The sequence below is a fragment of the Netta rufina genome (assembly GCF_964035555.1).
Source record: "Netta rufina genome assembly, chromosome: 4".
Classification (NCBI taxonomy): domain Eukaryota; kingdom Metazoa; phylum Chordata; class Aves; order Anseriformes; family Anatidae; genus Netta; species Netta rufina.
Genome location: NC_140127.1, coordinates 64,263,818 through 64,284,658, shown reverse-complemented (window position 1 = coordinate 64,284,658; position 20,841 = coordinate 64,263,818). Strand labels below are relative to the sequence as shown.

Below are 20,841 nucleotides of genomic sequence, written 5' to 3'. Positions count from 1 at the left end.
CTTCTTGATGACTCTAGATAAGGAATGAAAGATCTGCAATATTACTTAAGTTCACAGGCTGTAGTAGCATCATACTATTTAAGACCACTAGGCAAGAGTAATATACAAGTGAAGGTACTTTTAAACAAGACTCTGCAAAGAAACGGTTGTTACAGTAACTCCTAGTAGGGACATTACTATAAGGAATATTCTTGCTACTTATTCAACTGAAAATTGAGATGGGAAGCAATCCTTAAATTCAGACACTTGGATTAGGTTCTATTGTGAATTAGGTGTTTACATTCCAATTTTTATTCAATGGATGTCTAGACAATCCAGTCACTGGAGTGTAAAGAATCAGCCAGATGACTAAACGTTTATTTTTGGATAAGCTGAATAGCTTTTTATATTCTGATGGTTGTATTGACTAGGTATCCATTTGCTTGGACAGCCAATTCAAATATAGACTCCTGCATTTAGATCTTGGTGAACTGAGGAATAAGTTTATAAAAACATAAGAAAAATCTTGCATGCAGCACAGGATTATGAAAACAACTAGGAATGTTCTTGAGTCAAATTATTGTAATGTGTTATCACAGAAGCACAGGCAGGTACTTAAGCCTCTTGCAGGAGTCACGCTTCTGGTGCTCATCTCGTTTGACGTCATCTCACACCACAAAGAGCTCAATCCTTCACACATGATAAATTGAGCCATAGCTAAAATAGGTTGTATGGCTAAGAATGTTCTTAACCGGTGCCATCAAATAAAATATCCTCATCATTTGTGGGATGAAAGACTGAGGTTCTGCATGGCTTTCTCCCAGGGTATGGTTAAGAGAGGGATTTCCAAGCCTGCGGGTACCTTGGCTCCGTCCTAGACAGGTGGCCATCACAAACCCATCCATGTCATTTCAGGGACCTGGCACTGCTGCACAGAGCTGCTTTCAAACAGTTGGTGACACATTTCAACTCTGAGAGATAAAATCTGGCCTGACGGAAGGAGACTGGTAACCCAGAATTTCTTAGGAGGGAAGAGTAGGCAAAGAGCGAGCACTGCTGTTCTCACTAACTGAAGAGTTACACTAGCTTGATATATATATTCAAAAATCTAGACAGCTAGGGCATAATAATTCAATTTCTCAGCTTTAGATCTCCTATGCTATATCTTTTTGACACTGTTTCTTCCAAAAGAAAACATTAAATAATAATGATTGGAAGAAAGTGTGTTGACTGCAAATGGAGATCTTTGCCTGTATGCTCATAATTCTTAGTTTCAGCAGCTGAGGTACTCTGGGACTCAGGGAAATAAGATGGTACTTTAATTAGTGTTCAAGTCTCCATACATATGTAAGTGCATGTGTCTGCATCATGGTCTGTCTGTAGAGCATTTCAGTAGCTGAGTTGGTTTGCAAGAGAGTTGAAGGAGCACCATCATGGGAAAATTCTGCAGTGTCTCAAATTAAGAGGTAAGCTACAAGTCCCTGTAGATTTTAAAGGCAGAACTCTAGATAGTTAATATATTTAATTAACATGAAAGCTGAGAAATGCAGCTTTCTGGAAAAAGGTTTTCACCTCAGCATGTCTTGCTAAGTGACATATTAGTATTTGTTATTGATTATTTAGAGTAAGTCTTAATAAGAGTAAGTCTAAATAATCAATGTCTCAATTGTTTATTGACTTGAATTCAAAATAGACCTATAAAACACATTGAGTAGACATAATGATCCGATCTTTTTAAGACCATCTCTTAACTTTTGTATCAACTTGAGAGAGTAACAGCAAATCTAAGACTGCGTTTCCCCACATCAGCACTTTTCCTAAGTATACACATACAATTTTTTTTTTCCTATTTTCATGAAGAACTAGAGGCAGGGTTCTTCACAGCTGGCAAATAAAGCTGTTTGACCAAGACGTATTTAAAACCAGTCAACCTTCATTTAGCCTTACTAGAATTCATATACTGATAGGTATTCCCTATTTCACCTGTTATGCATCCCTCCACTTCATAGTAGCTCTTGTACATTCTCCAATCTCCTGGTCACTCCTGAATTGGAGTTTCAAGGACTGTCCCTCTCCCCAGAATGTTTTCCTTGCCCACTTCCTAATCCGTGCTCTGCATTCCCTGATCTCTTCCTTAGACCTCCCAGAGACTGTCTGGCCATCTCCTCCATGCTTAATGCAGAAGTTCCCCCCAGGATATTAATCTTTTATCCACTCTCTGGAAATGCTTCCAAATTGCCTTTTTCTCCTGCCTAGCTGCATCATCAGTGTTCCCCTTATCATTTCCCTGGTTATTTCCCAGCAACTTCCCCAAACTCTTGAACAGGGAGATGACATCCTTTTTCTTCTTGGTAAGCTATCTTACCCCCAATTTTGTCTTTCCTTGCTATTGACTCTACAAAGAATAGCTGCTCATCTGGTTGAAAACTTGGCCACTTTCACTCTGAGCACATGGGCCAGCCATTCAGAGTTCAGAGCAAGACTGTTTGTCAAGTTCGTTTTTCTGACACTGTTAAAAAATTGATATCTTCTGCCTGTTATTTTCCTTATTTATTTATTTATTTATTTTAATTTCTGAGGTCTTTTGTCATTCCGGTTCTATAGCATATCATTTGATGTTGAATTATAACAAATACAAACAAACAAAAAAAAAAGCAGTGCTGCTTTTTACTAAAACTTAACAATTTGAGAACTGTATAAAGCCATATAAAATTATGCTTTGAACCTCAAAAGACGATCTGAACTAAAACTAGCTGTGTATAGAGATATAGAGACAATCTCTGTGCATAGGAAGAGGGCCACAGTTTTATTATAAGTAACTCATACTTATTTTCTAAAGAACCTGTGCTCAGATGTAAACACCCAAGACAAAAAAAAAAAAAAGTGTGAAATATGTTATATGACTGAAATAAACTTAGAGACTTTCATCTGATTAGATGCAGAATAGTCACTGTGAAAGAAAAAAAAAAGAGAGAGAGAGAAGCTGAAGCCTTATATTATTTTTATCATTAGACTAGAATAGAAAGCACCTCCTCTGCATCCTGCACCCAGAACTGTGCCAGAGTTCCATATGCATACCAAAATGAACAAATAAATGAGTGAACAAAAAATGATAGCCACTGGGGAGACGTGGTTTCTCGTTCTTGTTAGTCTGACTGTGTACAGATGACCAAATTCAACAAAATCTCATTTGATAAATTTTGGTTCACTAATAAATTTTTGGTGCATCAGTTACTGGCTACCAAGTGCTGTTCTCACTTTACAAGGCCTTCGTTCAGCATCATATTTTAAGGTATTTCCCTTCTGATAACATTTCTGCATACGTGAGAACACCATGGCTGCTGAATCGCAGGCTTGCCTTGTCTCCCCTGCTAGAGGAAAATGTAATTGTTCCCACTGGGTCAATAGGAAATTCCCATGGGTGTGAGCATACATACATGTTGGGAGAAGCAGTCTTGTCGATAGGACTGTCATACAGCATCAAAGCTTTGAGCTTCTGTATTTTCTCCTCTGTAAAACTTATCTGGGGAAGTCAGGACAGAAAGTCACAGAGGATATAGGTATGTTTGAAAATAACCTCAAGGGAATTTTCCTGAGGAGCTCCCATGAAATATATGAAGAATAAATACAGGAGAAAAAAAAAAGTCTAGAAGGCAACTTCAGCAGAGCAAAACTCAGAAATCTGTATCTTAATTACAGTCCCTGCCTTTTGTTTTGAAAGGGAAAATTCTACCAGATGATCAGTGTTATAACTTCCACTCTTTCTCAGCCCTCTGGAGGGTGTATCTAAGTCAAAAATTATGCAGTTCAGACCACATCTCACCTGGAATATTAGAGTTGTTCTGAAAGCTCCTGAATGCATTTTTAAGTGAAGAAAGAAGCTAAAATTGGCAATATCCTTTAATGAAATTCTTTCTACTGCACTATGGACAACCTTCTAAATTCCTGAGATATAAAAGACTACAACATTCATGAAGATTTAACGTAAATGTGCATTTTTTGCCTTAAGTCTGTATTATTTAGCTATATATTAAAATTTTAAGGAAATCTCCAAGGGAATGCTAGAATATTCTATATATGTAATGCTCATCCAAGCTGAAGAAATGATGCAGCCATTAAAGCTGAAACTGGAGAAAGAAGCAATTGTCCATCTGTTGCTATTGGTTTTTACTTTCCTCAACCTGAATTTTACATTCTTTTTCCATATTACCACTCTCCATCTACCTACTTTAATCAAAGATTTTAGATTTCTTCATAGTTTACAAACAAATATAACTGCATGCAACTCTGCCACTATACTGGCAGATTAGTATTATTATATTATATTTAGTAATGTTAGTATTCCAAGACACTAATAGCAAACATATGAGAATACTTTCAATACAACTTTAACACCAAACCTTCCCAAGGAAGAATCAATCAATTCTTCCTCTGAAAGAATCTATCAGAGAGTTTTGTTTTGTTTTGTTTTGTTTTTCCTCTTATGACATCATCCCTTTTATTAAGATCTGAATTCATTCTTAATTTGATCTTGCTGGTAAGAGGAGACTTCATTCCTCTTCCAGCTAGAGCAGGTAGGTTGAAGCAGCAGCACTGCCGTGGGATGGGGTGTGGAGGACCACAAAACCGAGTTAAACCAGGCAGTGCCACATGAGGCAGGTAATTAATATTGTGGATACTGTTATGCCTTTCAGAAGTATTACTTAATCAAAGTTAACTAAATATAGTTATTAGTACTTTTGATTATTATATTTGGAATTATAACAATATGCTATTAAAACAGTGACCCTTGCTCGTACACAGCAGTTGTGGATGTTGGCTCACACTTAACTGCAGCAGCAAGCTCTACAGCAAGGTAATTGCTTAGTAGCATTTTGTTGCTCATTTTCAATTGCATTTGTACCTCCTGACATGTCAAAGAGTCTGAATTCACCTGACCCTCAGTTTCTGTATACTCTCAGAGGTGAAACTACTTCAGAATGAATAATCCAGTAGGATTGCATTCTGCTGGGGTGTAAAAGCTTTTCAGCGCTGTCCACAACTGACTCTCCTCTAGTAGTTACTACTTATGGTTCTACTTCTTTCCAAAAGTTTCTGGTTCACAAGATGATTCAGAATTGTAAAAAAGGGTGTAAATGGATGGTGACCTTGAGCAGCTCTAAAAACCTTCAGCTGGCCCTCTTCCACTGACTTAACACTATCTACTTTTCCTGTGTTCTTAGGTAGAAACAGCATAATGTACTGATTCCCTCTATGGACTCTGGAATGCTTTATCCAAGGTAGTTGGGTTTTCTGTCAGTAAGGAGTATGGATATACAACTAATAAGAGCAAGTCAGACACAAAGGAGTCCACAAGGCCCTAATTATGGTATTGGGATTTTAGAGTTTAAGAAAAAACAGGATTGTTTGTGTTCACTGTATTGGTAGCAGGTAAATGTCAGAGAGGTGAGGCAGGAAGGGATTCAGAAAAAAAACACCAAATGTTTATAAAAAAATAGAATGCAGATAAAATTATTTGAAATTTTTTAGTTGAGTTATAGAAGAATCAGTAAAAATGATACTCAGCATTAATACATAACTTTCTTCTAAATCTAAATCTAGTTCTACATTATATCTGTGCTTGTTTGGATGTCTGTGATTAAGAAGAGAAATAAGCAATAAGAAAACCAACTACAGTGACAAAACAGTTTTATTTTATTTATTTATTTATTTGTTAGTGAAGGACACTTGTTCTCTAGAGCTCTATACAGCACCAAAAAATAAAAATAAAAAAAAAATCTAGGATTATGTTGGCTTAAGTTGTGTTTGGTCACTGGAAATTTGTCACCTAATGCAAGATAGTTGGCCAGCCTCCATCTGCAGTTCAGGCTTTCCCTAACTTTTTTTGAACAGCTACATTTTAAATGATGTGGTGCTTGTAAGATGAATTTTCTTTGGCTAAGCAAAATATTTCATGTCAGCACATTGTTGCAGCTTCTCAGTAATGAGAATAAGGAGGATGAAAGGACCAACAGTTCTTCATATCTGGTGAATAGACTTAATTTACTCACTTCAAAACTGTAAGGAATCCTTTGTTGACTGTAATGTGAATCTCTCAGCAATGGGGTAAAAAAAGGGTATGATGGTTATCTTCTAGTGTTTGGTGTGAGTGAGGAAGGTAGAGTACACTTATATCCATAATAAAAGAGTATATCAGTGGTGGTGGCAAGACTGGATCACCTGATGTTGCAGCATACATCTCTGCATGCTCCCTCTGTCTCTTTCCTGACACAAGCATTTTTACTTCATTAGTAATGTAGTCTCTGGATATTGAAGTCTCAGAGTGTTTTCAAACCAACTTCTTTTATTTGCAGTATGTCATCTGAGGTATCTAATAATTTATCTTTTACTCTTGCCAAACAAGCAATTTATTCTTGTAGGTAAAGAACTCTGTTCAAAAGTTGAAAGGCTTGTTCTCTACATATTCATATCTAGTGATATGTAATATTTTTTTTCTTCCTAAGGACTCAAGTAAAATCCAAACATCTTTTGTGCATAAAATTTGTAAATCACTTTCTTTTTGATCAGTGCTGGTTCATAAGCATTCAGCAGATTTTCTGTGCTTTGTGTTTACGTATCTTTATTTATTTATTTATTTATTTATTAGCTGGTTTTGATATATTTTCTGATTTGATTCTCTTACATAACTTGTTGTGCAGTTCCTGCAATTTGTCCTTGGAAATAATGAGGGTTTGCACTTGGTTAGAGGACATAATACAAAGAAATGGAAGAGACATGGGGAGACAAATGAAGAAAATTCAATGGACAGGCCTCTTGACCTGTCATGATCCCTGGGAGTACATGTGAATAATAGTGACATTATGGTTGTTGGGTTTTTCATTATGTCTACTTCAGAATTTTATTCAGCATTTTATTCTTTATCTGCACACTCTTACCAGAAATGAAAAGACTACTATCATGAGCTGAAATTGGTAAGGAATAATGTCCTCTTAACTTGTCCTGGTATACCTCATGTTGTAACTATTCTGCCTGCGACATCTGTGAAAATCAATGAAGTGAGAAGTCTCTTGTTCTCAAATAATTTCCAAAACTTATTTACTGATTACATGCTAAATGGACAGCATTATGAAGGGACCATTTTTAATACCAGTTTGTTCTTCTAGGTTGTTAGTTTCACAAGTGAGACTAGGAAGGCCTGTTTTAATGAGAGAGGTTTTTATCATTTGGACACATTATCTTGCTTCACTAGACTGCTGGCCACCTTGAAGAGCTCAATGGCCATGAACAAACTGGAATCTCCTATACCGTAACACAACCTAGCAGGGTTAAATGAGAAGTACCTCTTGCCTAGCTGTTGGTATCAAGACACTCTTACTCTGCAATGGAACACCATGCTCAATTTGTCACTGTTTTCCATTAGTTTTTGTCCCCTCTGCACTGCTGCTGAATAACTGTTCAAAGCTCAAATGACTCCTGGTGCTAGTCTCCATCTCTTGTGGGGATAGAAAGTAGAGCAGTGATCACAGGAACAACACTGCACAGACCTGCCACCTGCACAAATTCTGGTCAAATCATGCTTCAACCAAAGATTTAGATGTATACTTACACACATGGTTTTCCATTCAACAAACAAACAAACAATAACAACAACAAAAAAAACCACTGAAATAAAAAAGTCCTAGGCATGTAGATCAAACGGGTAGTCCAGTATCCTAAAATTGGGCTGGAAGGTTCCTGCATTTTCTTTTCCAGACATCTGTCACATCCAGCCTCCTTTCTGACCAGATGAAACCAATAGAACCAAACAATGATGAAAAGTTGTAAGGGAAATGCAGTTAACACTTAGAAAGAAAATGTAGTGTTATCAGCACAAGCATGTTACTTGGGTTGCAGCCGCTGTGTTGCTCCGAGCCAAGGCTCTGGCTGCAAGAGCATCCTGGGAGGGACAACTGCACTGCTACTGCTGGAAGAAATAGCTGAATGAAAATGTGCAGCCTACTTCTGTAAGGAAGCAGGTGGTTTTATTGAAATGTATGAACAGCAACATTTGTGAAAGGAAGAGGTTGCGTTGCTCATGTCTGAAATAAGTTTATTCAGCCTTTGATGGGAAAACTTTTGTCCAATATATTATTCACTGGTATTATACAAGCAGCACTGGGAAAAATACATTTAGTCATACAGTCTTAAAACTTGATGTCAGCTAATGCAGTATGCTGGATTTGATCCAACATTTTGGAGCAAATGAGAGCACGTGAATTGTCAGAAGCCTTTCTGTATGTACTGGATCCAAGAGTCCATAAGGGTCCACTCATCCAGATTTTAAAGAAGTATTTTCAATTTTATGTGGATAAGATATTATGGCAGAGCTGTGGGAAAATACAGGTTTGTGATGTAGCTGTTACCAATAAGCAACAGAGATATCTCAATATTAAGTTAGCCATTGTTTAAGGTAAAGTGAAAAATTTGCCCAGAATAGTCTTCAGGTCATAGCCTGAAACTTAGAGCATTTTTTTCTTTTAAACTGTTTATAATTCTGGCTGTTCATCTAGATAAATGCAGACATTTACAATACAGCTGCAAGTGACAGACACACAGTGCAGCATTTGTTATAATGCTGCCATAAGAAATGAAATCACATTTGCAGGATTGTGTGTGACAAATATGGGTTTATATACAAGTATGCAATTAATAAAAATGGCAGTTTTAATAAACAGCAGAATAGTAGTAGTTTTTACATTACAGATTAAGTTGTCCCTGCAGAAACACTATTTGTGTTGCTGAAATGATTGCCACATTCAAAATGCACAAAACTAACCACATCAGCAAATGCAGGAACATTGTATGGCAGCTCTGATGGGAATTGGTATACCACTGACCTAGACACTCCTACACCTATTCACACATGCCTGATAATTCCTGCCTGCCTCATTCCCACCTCCTTTTCTAGTAAAATCCTGGGGCCACAGGTTAATCTTGAAAAATCCCTTCTGTCATGATGCCGGATGTTATAGTAATGAAAACCTGTACACGTTTCACACACATCTGTAAATATTGAGGAGGACTTAAGTTCCTGACTCACACATCATAAATTCAGTTCTTTATAATAGTGTGATTTGAAAATCCACCTACCCAGTCTGATGAATCATTCAACTATTCTTCGTAGAACAGATAAAATCTAGTAGGGGGTTCTCTCAATGACTCTCTGACTCACTAACTTTCTTTTTTTCGTTTTTTTTTTTTTTTTTTTTTTTTTTTTTTTTTTTTTTGCTACCAATATGCTCATTTAAAAGTGAAAGATCTAATACAGTATTGTAGGTTAACATGTGAACGCTGTCTAGAAGGGCTCCCTCATAATGATAGTGCTGAGGTCTGCTACCACCAAGCGTAAATACCAGCCAGCTCATTGGTTTAATTTTTGACTAAGATGGGGTGTTTGTGGCAGGAAAGTAATGACAACACATTTCCCTGCTGCGCAATGCTGCTGGCTCAGCTCCTTAGCCAATGTAAATCAGCATTGTGCTTGTGATGTTAATAATGCTGGTGACATTCATGTCAGCTGAAGGCCTGCCCCACAGAGTGCTGCTCCAAGCTGTGGCTGAGGCCTGGTGGACAGCAGAACATGACAGGATAGTCCTGAATAAATAATGCCCTCCATAGCAAGTAGATCATCTGGGGTTTTCTGGTACCTGGTGTGAAAATGAAGGACAAAAGGCTCCTTGTGCCACAGTTGGATGATTTGGGCAGTAAGCAGTGAAGTGGGAGAGCCACATGCAGGCCTCAGGTCTGCTTCTTTCCAATAGCACAGTGGAGTGGGAGAGCCAGATCCTTCATATCCTAAACAACAGTCCACAACACACCAGCCAGTGAGACCAACCACAGGCTAAGAACCAGGTATTTTAATATGTCTGGTTTTGTGGAAACTTCCAATGTACGTTGAATGCAAAATTCCAGTTCCAGACCTTGCCACCAAATGGAACACCAGAACAGCTCCAGCTGCTCCTGGGGTTCCTACACCTCCCACCTGCCTTGGTGCAAATCAACAGCTAATTTTGAAGTCAGTAGTGTTACTACAACCAGTGCAAACCAGAAAATTAAGTAAAATTGTTTACCAGCCATGATAAATTAATACAGAAAAGAACAAAATAGCATTGCCCAATGTCACAGGTGGACCATGGAAATGCATAGTCAGAAAAAAAAACCTACAAACTACATTGACTTGAATCCAGTCTTCCATTCTCTTAAGACATCTGCCACCTTTCAAGGGCTTTTCTGTGAAACATTTTTAAGTCACAGGCTTGTAATAAAATACAAGTTTTGATTACAAACTAGATTCTCTCATGAATGTTTTGACAGCCTATTTGCATAAAATGTCTCATCACTAAAATGAGGGTGAGAAAAATGCTCATCAATTTGTTTTTCACAAAGAACATTCCTTAAGGCACAGAAACAAAGGTCAGCTGAAGTTCTGAGCTCAAATTTTAAAATATTCACTGAGAAAGGAAAACATATGCAGAATATATGAAACTGCACTGAAATAATAACAGTGTGCTGAAGATACAAAAATTCGAAAAATGCTTGCAACATTTGCTGGCATTTAAATTGCAAACAAAACAACTGTTGCAATGTTTGCTTGATTTATTATTTTTTCTTACACAGTTTCAGTAATACAGGACACACAACTACCACTGTACCTCAGATGAAAGAGATTCTCCCTCCCTCTTCATAAAGTTGGATCACACTTTTTTTGTTTGTTTGTTTGTTTTTAACTATAAAACTGTCAATTAATAAATTTGGAGGTGTTTATTTATACCGGCCACTGTAAGATCTATTGCAGTCTAGTTCAGTTTGCTCACTGAAACTCACAGCCTACTTTAGTAACACACAAAACTATTTATTTTTTAATTATACTATTTATTTATTTATTTATTTATGTTTCAGGCCAGTGACCTTTAAATCAGGGAGAAATATCATGAACTTAGCCTAAAATGAGTAAAATAGAGGAAAAGCCTATCATTTTATAATTTCATAGTTGTGCTAACATAAAAAAGAATTTACTCCACTGTTAGACTTAAATACTCAATTGTTCAACAAAAACAAACAGACCCTGTTTATTGACACCTTTTTTTGACATTAATATTGTGATTGCCATCAGTTAGGCAGTAAAAGTAATAGATTGTTGTAATCTTAGAAGTGTAAAAAGGATACACCACCTATTCCTGTCCCAATTTATTTCTACTATTTCTCTAGCTTCCCCACCTCTTCTCCCTGTGACCTTCATGCAGATTCTGGAAACAAACAAATTATTCCTCATTCCCAGCCTTTGATGTTGTGACCTTTCCCTGATGCTGTGTGAAGTTATTGCCTTGAATTACAATTTTTGTGTGTTCAGGAACATTGTAGCACTGGAGAATTTAAACTAAATTAAAAGCAACCAGGAGGCTCTTACATGTTTTACTTAGTGTTTAAAAAATGTACATCATGGTATGAGATAAAAACAAGAACATGAAAAGGACGTATGGAAAGGGAGCTACTGAATGAATGGGGGCAGAAAGAAAACACTTAAAAACATTTTCAGAGTCAAATTCTACCCTAGGACACACCTGTACAACAATGATAAAAACTTTAAAAAGGGGTGCATAGTTCCTGAATAAACAGAGCCATATAATCTGAGATGTGATCAAATTCCTCTAGTCTGTGAAAAGTAAGCAGCCCACCCCTCAAATGAAATTCTCTCACCTGTGAATGATGTGGTATCTCTGCAAATAATCCAGGGAAAGTGCCAGCTCACAGATGTATAGTTTAACAGTTCCTTCGTTAAAGTGGACATTCTGCTGCAGATGGTAGCGCAGGTCTCCTCCAAGTAAGAGATCAACCACCATGAACATGTCTTCTTCATCTTGAAAGGAATACCTGGAAGAAGGAGTTACAGCAGAGATTTCAGGGTCAGTGAAGTAACCACAGTTGTGCCCTAGGGTAGCTCTCAAATGTAGATCTGCTCATTGTAAATCCATGATTTGTTCAAAAGGCAAATCTGATTTCTCCACTGCTGTGGTCCAATCCTACGGCCAAACTTTCTTTGATTGTGATAGAGTCTGTGTATTCAAGGCAAGCAGAGCTTGGACTGCTGCTGTGCTACTAGGAACTGTTTTAACCATAAAATAACACCTGGATGTTGATAAAACAGTGTTAAAAATACCTTTCAGGTTTATACATTTTAAAATAGCTATATAGACATTCACTTGTCAAAATGGCTCACTAAGTAGCAGCAATAAAATGGAAGGCCTTGAAACACTTGGTATTCACACACATATGACTGTGGCTCAGCACCAACAGAAAGTATCCTCACAGAATTGAGAGCTGCTGTCCCAGGGATATATTCCACATTCATTAAACATATGCAGTGTTCTATTAGCTGAGTATTTTCAATAGCTTCCAACATAGTTCCAAATTCAATAAGAAATAACACTGCAACTTTACTGTAACATACATATTTTTTCAGCCTGTAACTTACATCTTACAAAATGACAGAATCTTGGTTACTGACTGAATTCTTCTGGATCCTTTCCCAGAACCGCATGTTGAATACTCTGAGGACCGAATTCTGATCTGATTTAAATCCTGTAAATCCAAAGGTGTAGCCAGCAAATGTATAATGTACATAGTGCTTGGGCAAGCAGGAATTTCCATGTGTTTCTACTTACCTTGGATAAGCTGCCATTACCCTACTTTCTTCTGATCTGAGAAAACTGACAGAAACTCACTGGATTTCATTTCTGAATGCAACTATCTAAGACACAGTATTTTAGATTTCCCAAATAGGGAATGATGAATACCTTATTTCTAATACAAAGTCAATCTTCTCTGAGAAATGGTTTTAGAATTCATTTAGTTGTGAAGCTTATATCTGTTGTGGATATGAACTACTGAGAAGTGATCCACAACGACAGTGCCTCTTCCATCATCTTTTATCCCATGAGGTGTGTAACGTATGTTGGTTATAGATTAGATTCAGTTGTCCTGAACTGTAGAATATATAAGGAAATTAAAAAGAGTGGATTTCCAGAAAATCCGTACTAAAAAAATAAAAAAAGCAGAAAAGTCAATATTAAGTCAATATTAGATTATTTTAATTGACAGTTACATACAGTTTCACTTTCATTCCCAGGTTTGCATTTTCTGAAGTGAGGCACTGCTTAGGGGTTGTCACAAATGATTTGTTTTGAATTTAAATGCTTTCTATTCTTTCTGAACAGCCTTCTGAGAAGTGAGTGTCTCTATGTACTCTACTCTTCTGTTATGTTTCTGTATGCCTGCCAAATGCCAGGAGGGGAAAGCCATTTTATTTGCATTAAGCTTACTTCTCAATAAGTCAAATCTCTGAAACAAAATCGTAAAGTAGGTGGCACATGGTGTCTGCTCACCTCCAGAGGCTCAGAATTTCATAACACATGCTAAAAAAGAGAAGACTTCAATTATATTCAAATTACATAGAATGTTGAACATTATTAAGCCTGGAGGAATTGCAAAAGAAAGATTAAATATATAACTTTATTATTTTTATTATTGACACCGGTATGTTTTTAAATAGAGTAGTTGTAGCTTTGAGCAGATGTAATGAAAGATGCTTTTTTTTTTTTTTTCTTCAATTATTACTAAGTGAAGTGTAGATTATGTCTGGTTACCTCTTACAATTAAATATATATATATGTAATGAAAAGTCATGGATTGAAATACTGTGTTTAGTCTGGGACTACAGAGCTCTTATGGTGTCTAGAATCATATGATCACATGCTTGTAGAGATGGTTATGATGATAAGACTCTGATCTCAAGAAAGAAAATGTCCTGAGTCATTTCTTTACTGACTCAGCCATCATGAGGCAGAAGGTGAAGGCAGGGTAAAGAGTGACTGCTGTGAATTGTTTTTAAATGCAACAACTATTCGCATTTCTCGGAGAAAAATGAATATGTTAGTAAGAGTATTCATAAATATTTAGTGCAAATAAAAGAGTCATCAGAACAATCAAGAAATAAATGAAATCTTGTGCATATCCAGGTGAATGGTAACACTTAGTGGAACTGGGTTTGCACTCCAAGCTTGTGGAGCTTGTGGAGATGCTGAGGCTCTTTGGTTTCCTGTGGGAGAAATGTTTCTGGGTGGGAGAGTGGTGGTCTTACATTATTTCCCAAGTAACCTTTTGGCATATCTGTCAATCATGAATGATTTTAAAAAGAGATAAAAAATGAATAAGAGATAACAAATAAAAATAAGAGATAACAAATGAAATAAGAACAAAACCAAACCAGGATTCAGAAACATAGTTAATATTTCCATTCACCAGCCTTCCTGAAACTGTCACAACCTCTAAGTGGTTCAAAGGCCAGTTTTATTTAGACATGAAAGCTAGAATGATGCAGACTCAGACGCATCTCTTAAGGAGTTCTGTATATCCTCTCTTTCGCTTGGAGCCAGAATTTTCTTCCATTTTTTGATTATACATTATTGATGTATATGTGTGGTAACTCTGTTGATCCTGTCAGCAGTGTTGTGTATTCATAGTGGTGTAGTAAAGATGCGAGCTGCATAAGTCCAGTTAGAAAGAACAGATGCTGTAAATGTGTATGTTCAGTATACAGAGCAGACATTTTCACCCATGTTACATTATATTGCACCTGACACACATCTCTATGCTAAACCCACAAATACATACTATAGTGATGTTTTCCCCACACAGTAAGTCCAGTTGGCTCAAACCCATGTAGATGGAATTTCTCTGGCTATCTGGATCAGACCAGTGTGAGATAAAAAGTGTTGGAAACAACAGGAGATTTTTTTCCAGGAGATTTTTTTTTGAGGGTAAATGAGTTGATCATAGAGAAATTATATGCCTACAGCCTAGAGAAGAGCTTGGACATGAACAACAGCAGAAGGCCTCTGGAGCCAATGGCCACTCCATTAAGTAACTCCTGCAGCTACAAATTGTTAAGCTAATGAATGCACAGAAGGAATTGCTCCAGGTCTTGCTGTGCAGCTGATAGTACCAAATACTGTGGCTCCTGCTCTGTGTTAAGGATTCATAGGACTTGTTGTACCAACTCCTGACTGGTTTCGTTTGTCATGATCACAAGCACTTTTGTCCTCTGTCTTTCTTCCTTATACAAATCCAATATTCTTTCTTTATACAAGAAATGAAGTATTCCCTTTTAGCGTCTTGCTTTTCAATATTTCAAGAAATAAGTGGGTTTGATTTATTGGTTTAAGAATTGAAATTGACAGCAAGTGAAATATTAGGAACCTGAAAAATGAATCTTTGAAACTATTGCTGTAGTCTAGGGAGGGGCTGGTGGCAAATCGACCCAATGGAGATTAGTTTTTTGAATAAGCACTGTAATTTTACTTATGCAAGCTTCTTATCTGATCAAAGGCAAATGACACACAAAAAGACTGATTGGTTCTGAAGTAAAATCAGAGGTTACTTGGGATCTTTATGTTAACCAGGTAGCTGAGAAATACCTTACTGAATGTATTACAGTTTTGTGTCTCATATTGAATACTACATTACTAAGTTGGTGTAAAACCCAAATTTTAAACCTCAGTGAAGTGAAAGAATAAATGGCTTGGAGTATTTTTTTGTTGTTGTTGTTTGTTTGTTTGTTTGTTTGTTTTTTAAAGTAGTGTCATGAGCCAGTTGTAGGAAAATTGTTCTAATTACAAAGCTAGACTCTGCTTTCTTTTGCTTGAAGAAAAGTTTTAATACATTAGAAAAAGCTTTCTTCAAATTAAGATAAAATAATAATGCCCCTAGCAAAAGCAAATTGGATTTTTGATTATCTTCAGTCTGGAAGATAAATTACAATTGAACAAAATTCTCCATGGAAACAAATTTAAACAGAGTACTTTCTGAATAAGTTATATCTGTTCTCATATTTATATCTGTATACTTGTTTTAATAATAAATATTTTATATTTATATGTATATTTGTTATTTATATTTCTGTCTCTTCACAAAAGCAGTTACAGATGAGTTATTAAGGTCATTTTTCCCCTTTACACTCCATCATCTTAGTTAGTTAGGGTATTTTTTTGCTGAAGTCCTACCAGATGAGGTACTCACTATCCAGAGCTTTTCTTTCATGTGTATTACCTGGGGAAAAGGAAATCATGATTGATATTCTGTGTATGACTTTAATTTAAAAGTAAAAAATACATTACATAATTTCAATCATTAAGCCCAAGCCAAACTTCATAAATCTGAGTTAATCAGTTAAAGCAAGATATATGCAGTTCAGATATTCAGATAACACCTTTGGTCTTTATTGAATATGATAAATGATTAAGTCTGTGTAGCTCCTAACTAGAAATTTAAAAGGGATCATTTTCCATTTTTGTGCTGGTAATATTAAGAGGAGGAGGCAATGTTATCTATTTATTTATTTATTTTTGTGACATGAAGCTGCTAATAAGTGTAAATTTTCCTGTGTGTTAGAAAAGTAAACAAAACATACCAGATCCTGACATTCTCTTTACAGACATTTTACATTCCAGAACATTGCAAAGCAGAGAACTGCAGTAGTGCATTGGTTCCTAACTTTACAGTCAAAACAAGTAATGCAATGGGCTTAGGAAGAACTGGCCTTGTGTCTTGGTGTTTTTTGGATTCTCTCCGTGAGCTCATCTACTTGTTGCAGAGCTGTTCAGTCTTGGTCTGGATTAGCAAGGCCTTGAATAACCTTTCAGACACGTACAAATCCCAATAAGGATAACTCATCTCTAAATTTTGTAAGCCAGCTTGTCCAAGAGGGGGCAGGCAGTTAATGGCTTAACCCTCATTAACTGGTCTCCTTCCAAGAAATCATGTGGCTACATCTGGACTGCCTAGTGAAATCTCATAGAGAATTCTGAGATGGGTCTGAAGAAACCACCTCACCCAGACATACCATTAGTTACAGGACCTTGGTGCTGCCCCTTTTGTGAAAGCAGAATTTATTACCTCTGTCAAAGCATGAGGCTAGTCTAATTAGGCTAGTCTGGCTTCCTGAACCTAAACTGGCACCTCTGTGCAGTGTTGTGTGAACAAAGCAACTTCTCTGGGAAGTCAGCTCTGTTTACCAGTGCCTCACTAATGTTGAAGTGTTTTGAATTGCCTGAGTTACCACTAAACCTGTCCATGAGTAAGAACTTCCCTTCTGTAAGAACCTTCATCACTATGCTAAAAATGGTTCTCATCTTTAGAATGAAAAGAAGAATTTCAAGATTCCCATAGAAGGGAAATTCTGAAGAAAAACTAAATTTTCTAATTTCAAACAGATTGTTCAAAAGCTAATTTTCATGCAAATTTTAGAGCCATTAGCCCAAACCAGGCTCTCACAATTTCTAGCTCTGGGCTAGGAATCTCCAGATGTTTCCAGAGATCTGCAGATCTAATAGCAGCTTTTTTCAGAACCAGTAGAGTGTTGATGTTAATACCATCAACAGGATGTCAGTAAGAAGTGGATCCCAAAGACCTGGAAAAACATCCTGGAAGGTACAGCAAAGCTGAAAACTGGGACCTGACCTTTACTTAAGGACAAGCTCTTTTGAACACTCTTGCTTTCTGCCAGAAAGCCAATGTGAATCCTCACATTACCACTGCTTATTCTGCTTGGTTTTCATATTGGTGAACCAGAATTTTTTACCAGCATAATTGTTACTGACTTTGTTTTTACATTATGAATAATTCTACATGAGTCCTAACTTGAAGAAATCATCTTGCTACACAGCAAAACAGAGGATGTTAATGCTGCAGTTGTATTTGCCTAATAACACAGTGAATGTCATGTGACTACTAAAACAGGACTTTGGCTTCTGCAGAGCTTGCATGAAAGAAGCATGAAATAGAAACAGCCTGCAGATAGAGGACAGTAGAAAACACAGGGAATTTGAAACTTCCTGGCTTCCTGGCTGCACTGCCCTTCCTCCCTCCAATGCAAGGGAGCTTTCCCAATTCTTCTACTTGTCCTCCAAGCTTTTGGGGACAGGAGAAATTCTTCTGTACTGTCTGCATGATAGATGGCATAAAGAACACACCAAGGCTAGGGTACCTAGATGTTGGTAACAGAATAATATTCACTAAGATTTGTGTTCTAGGTAACTATGACGCCATATCTAACTGCCTTGTAGTTTGTATTTTGACAGAATAGAAAATACATATTTTATCCTTCCTTTACAAAGTAAAACATGACACTTTATGTTTGTTTACCTGAAAAAGAGCAAAGAGTTGAACCAAAAAACAGTTGAAACAGAAAGACAACATATCCTGGGCCACATCAAAAGAAACATGTCAGGCAGGTCAAGGGAGGTGAATCTCCCCCTCTACTCTGATCTTGTGAGATCCTACCTGGAATGCTGTGTTCAGCTCTGGGGCACAAGAAGGACGTAGACATTAGAATGAGTCCAGAGGGGGGCCATGAAGATGATCAGAGGACTGGAAGGCCTCTCCTACGAATAAAGGCTGAGAGAGCTGGGGCTGTTCAGCCTGGAGAAGAGAAGGCTTCAGGGAGACCTTATAGCAACTTTCCAATACATAAAGGGGGTGTACAGGAAAGCTGGAGAAGGATGCTTTGTCAGGGAATGTAATGATAAGACAAGGGATAATGGCTTTAAACTGAAAGAGGGGTGATTTAGATCAGATATTCAGAAGAAATTCGTCACTCAGAGGCACTGGAATAAGTTGCCAAGAGAAGCTGTGGATGACCCATCCCTGGAAATTTTAAGGCCAGGTTGGATGGGGATTTGAGCAACCTGGTCCCTGCCCAAGGGAGGGGGTTGGAATAAGACGATCTTTAATGTCTCTTCCAACCAAAACAGTTCTGTGATTCTGTGATTCTGTGATTCTGTGATTCTGTGATTCTGTGATTCTGTGATTCTGAGTATGCAGGTATTATGGAGGCATATTTGAAATGTTCCTTCATAATGTCTGTTTTGCTTACACTTCCGTAGGTTTTTTTTTCTTTTTGGAAACTGGGTAAGCATTGGTTATTAGAATTTGCAATTTCTTCTTGCAGAACATTTAATAGAAGTCTATTGTTGCAAAGAAATTAAAATACATTTATTTTGAAGCACAGAAAAAAAAAGTTATTTCTCCAAATGCTGTTGAGAACAAAGGAAGATTACTTCCTTTATTTCTTTATAAATATGTTAAAAATACCTTTCAAGATTATTTAAAAAAAAAAAAACTTCTGAGAACAGGAAAACAATTCCATTAAAATTAAGTTGTTTATGCTTATTTGAAACACCTTCTCCAATTCTGTTTAGAGCAGATGTGACCAAAGGGGACAGCTAAGAAAAATGACTACATAAAAAATAGCCTGAAATGAAGCTGAAAGTTGCCCTGAATTACTGTCTCAACAATGATAGTAAGAAAGAAGTAAGCAGAGTCATTAGAATGGTATATATTCATATAACCAACACCAATTAATATTAGCTCCCAACCAGCTAAGTGTTGTTAATTAGAGACAGTTTAGCATTCATCCACATGTGGAGAAAAGTCTTTTTTTTCCCTCCAGGAGGATGAGGTGAGGTCACAAACCCTCAATAATATGAAAAACAACTGCTTGTCATTCCCATGTGCACTGCTATAACATTTGTCTCAGCTCATTCTCGGCACACTCTCCAACAATACAGCAGACAGACAGCAACAGCGATGAACTGAAGATATACAATCAAAATGCAAAACAAATAACTAGCGTTTACTGCTAGTTATGCACTTTGGCTTCACCTAATGAAACAAACCTCATTACTCTACTTTCATATACATAAACTACAGGTTATTAATAAATCTGTTTTGAACTGTTCAAGTGTTTTGTAAATCCTGATTATTTGAGATGGTGTACCTCAGAGCTGCTTCTATTTTTGTCCTTCACCTGGCTGTAATCGACTGATAGTTAACTCCCTCTAAAAGTAACTTAATTTCTGCCTCTGATTTTGCACATGCTAGCTGAGGATGAGGTTATTTAAGATGTGAGTTATGGTGATAACTATGGATATTTTGCCTGACCACAATCCTGATGTCCTCTCCAATATGGTAGACAAATCATGTGATCAAAATATTTCTGGTCATGTTCTGTACTAGTGTACATTCTCACTGTTTTCTGTTCCTCTAGACTGGAGGTGAAGAGCTTAAAGCCAGGTATTGCTTAATACCCACAGTCAAGTGAGATACACGTTTTTTTACATTGTTTTTGAATAGTGTTCACTGAACATTAAAAAAGACTCATACTATAATTTAGATTTGAAAGGTTCTCTGAGGGTCACCAAGTTCAACCTCTTACTGTATTACTCAGGGCTAATTTCAAACTTAGATCAGGTTGCTCAGGGCCTCACCAAAGGAATTTTGGAAATTTCCAAGAAAGGAAGTTCTGCAGCCTCTGCAAGGATACTGTTCTGGCCAGTCACTGAGTTTTGAAGAGATTTTCTTTCATTCTATCCATCTGGGATTTCCCTTGCTGCACCATGTCACTTTTGCCAATTGTCCTCTCAGTGTACATCTCTAAAAAGGATTTTTCTCCATCTTTAGATGTTGTTATCTTTATGTCATCACCATCACCCCCATGGGTAGTGAAAGATTCTAATTAGTTTTTCCCCTCATACTCCTGTCCTCTGCTTCTTTGTTCTCCAAGTTTAACAACCTACCTGTATCCATTTGAACATCAAATGCTCCAGCCATCAGTCATTTTAGTGGACCTGCATTGGACTCCCTCCAGTTTGCTGACATCTTGCTTGCACTGGAGGACCCCAATCTTGACACAGTTCTCCAGATGTGACTCACAATTGCCAGAGTTTCCATCATGTGCTGGCTATGATTTTGCTACTGAACCTTAGTATG

At 37.1% G+C, this 20,841-nt stretch overlaps 1 protein-coding gene across 2 annotated transcripts in view; it reads right to left on the bottom strand.

Annotated features, from left to right (window-relative positions):
- STK32B (serine/threonine kinase 32B) overlaps positions 1-20,841 on the bottom strand; it is a gene marked incomplete at both ends in the record, with an annotated part of 178,012 nt that overhangs the window by 67,894 nt on the left and 89,277 nt on the right. For both annotated transcript variants that reach the window (XM_084285711.1, XM_084285710.1), the window contains one exon: positions 11,716-11,889. In XM_084285711.1, the coding sequence (XP_084141837.1) occupies positions 11,716-11,889 (174 nt within the window). The remainder of the gene's footprint in view (positions 1-11,715; positions 11,890-20,841) is intronic.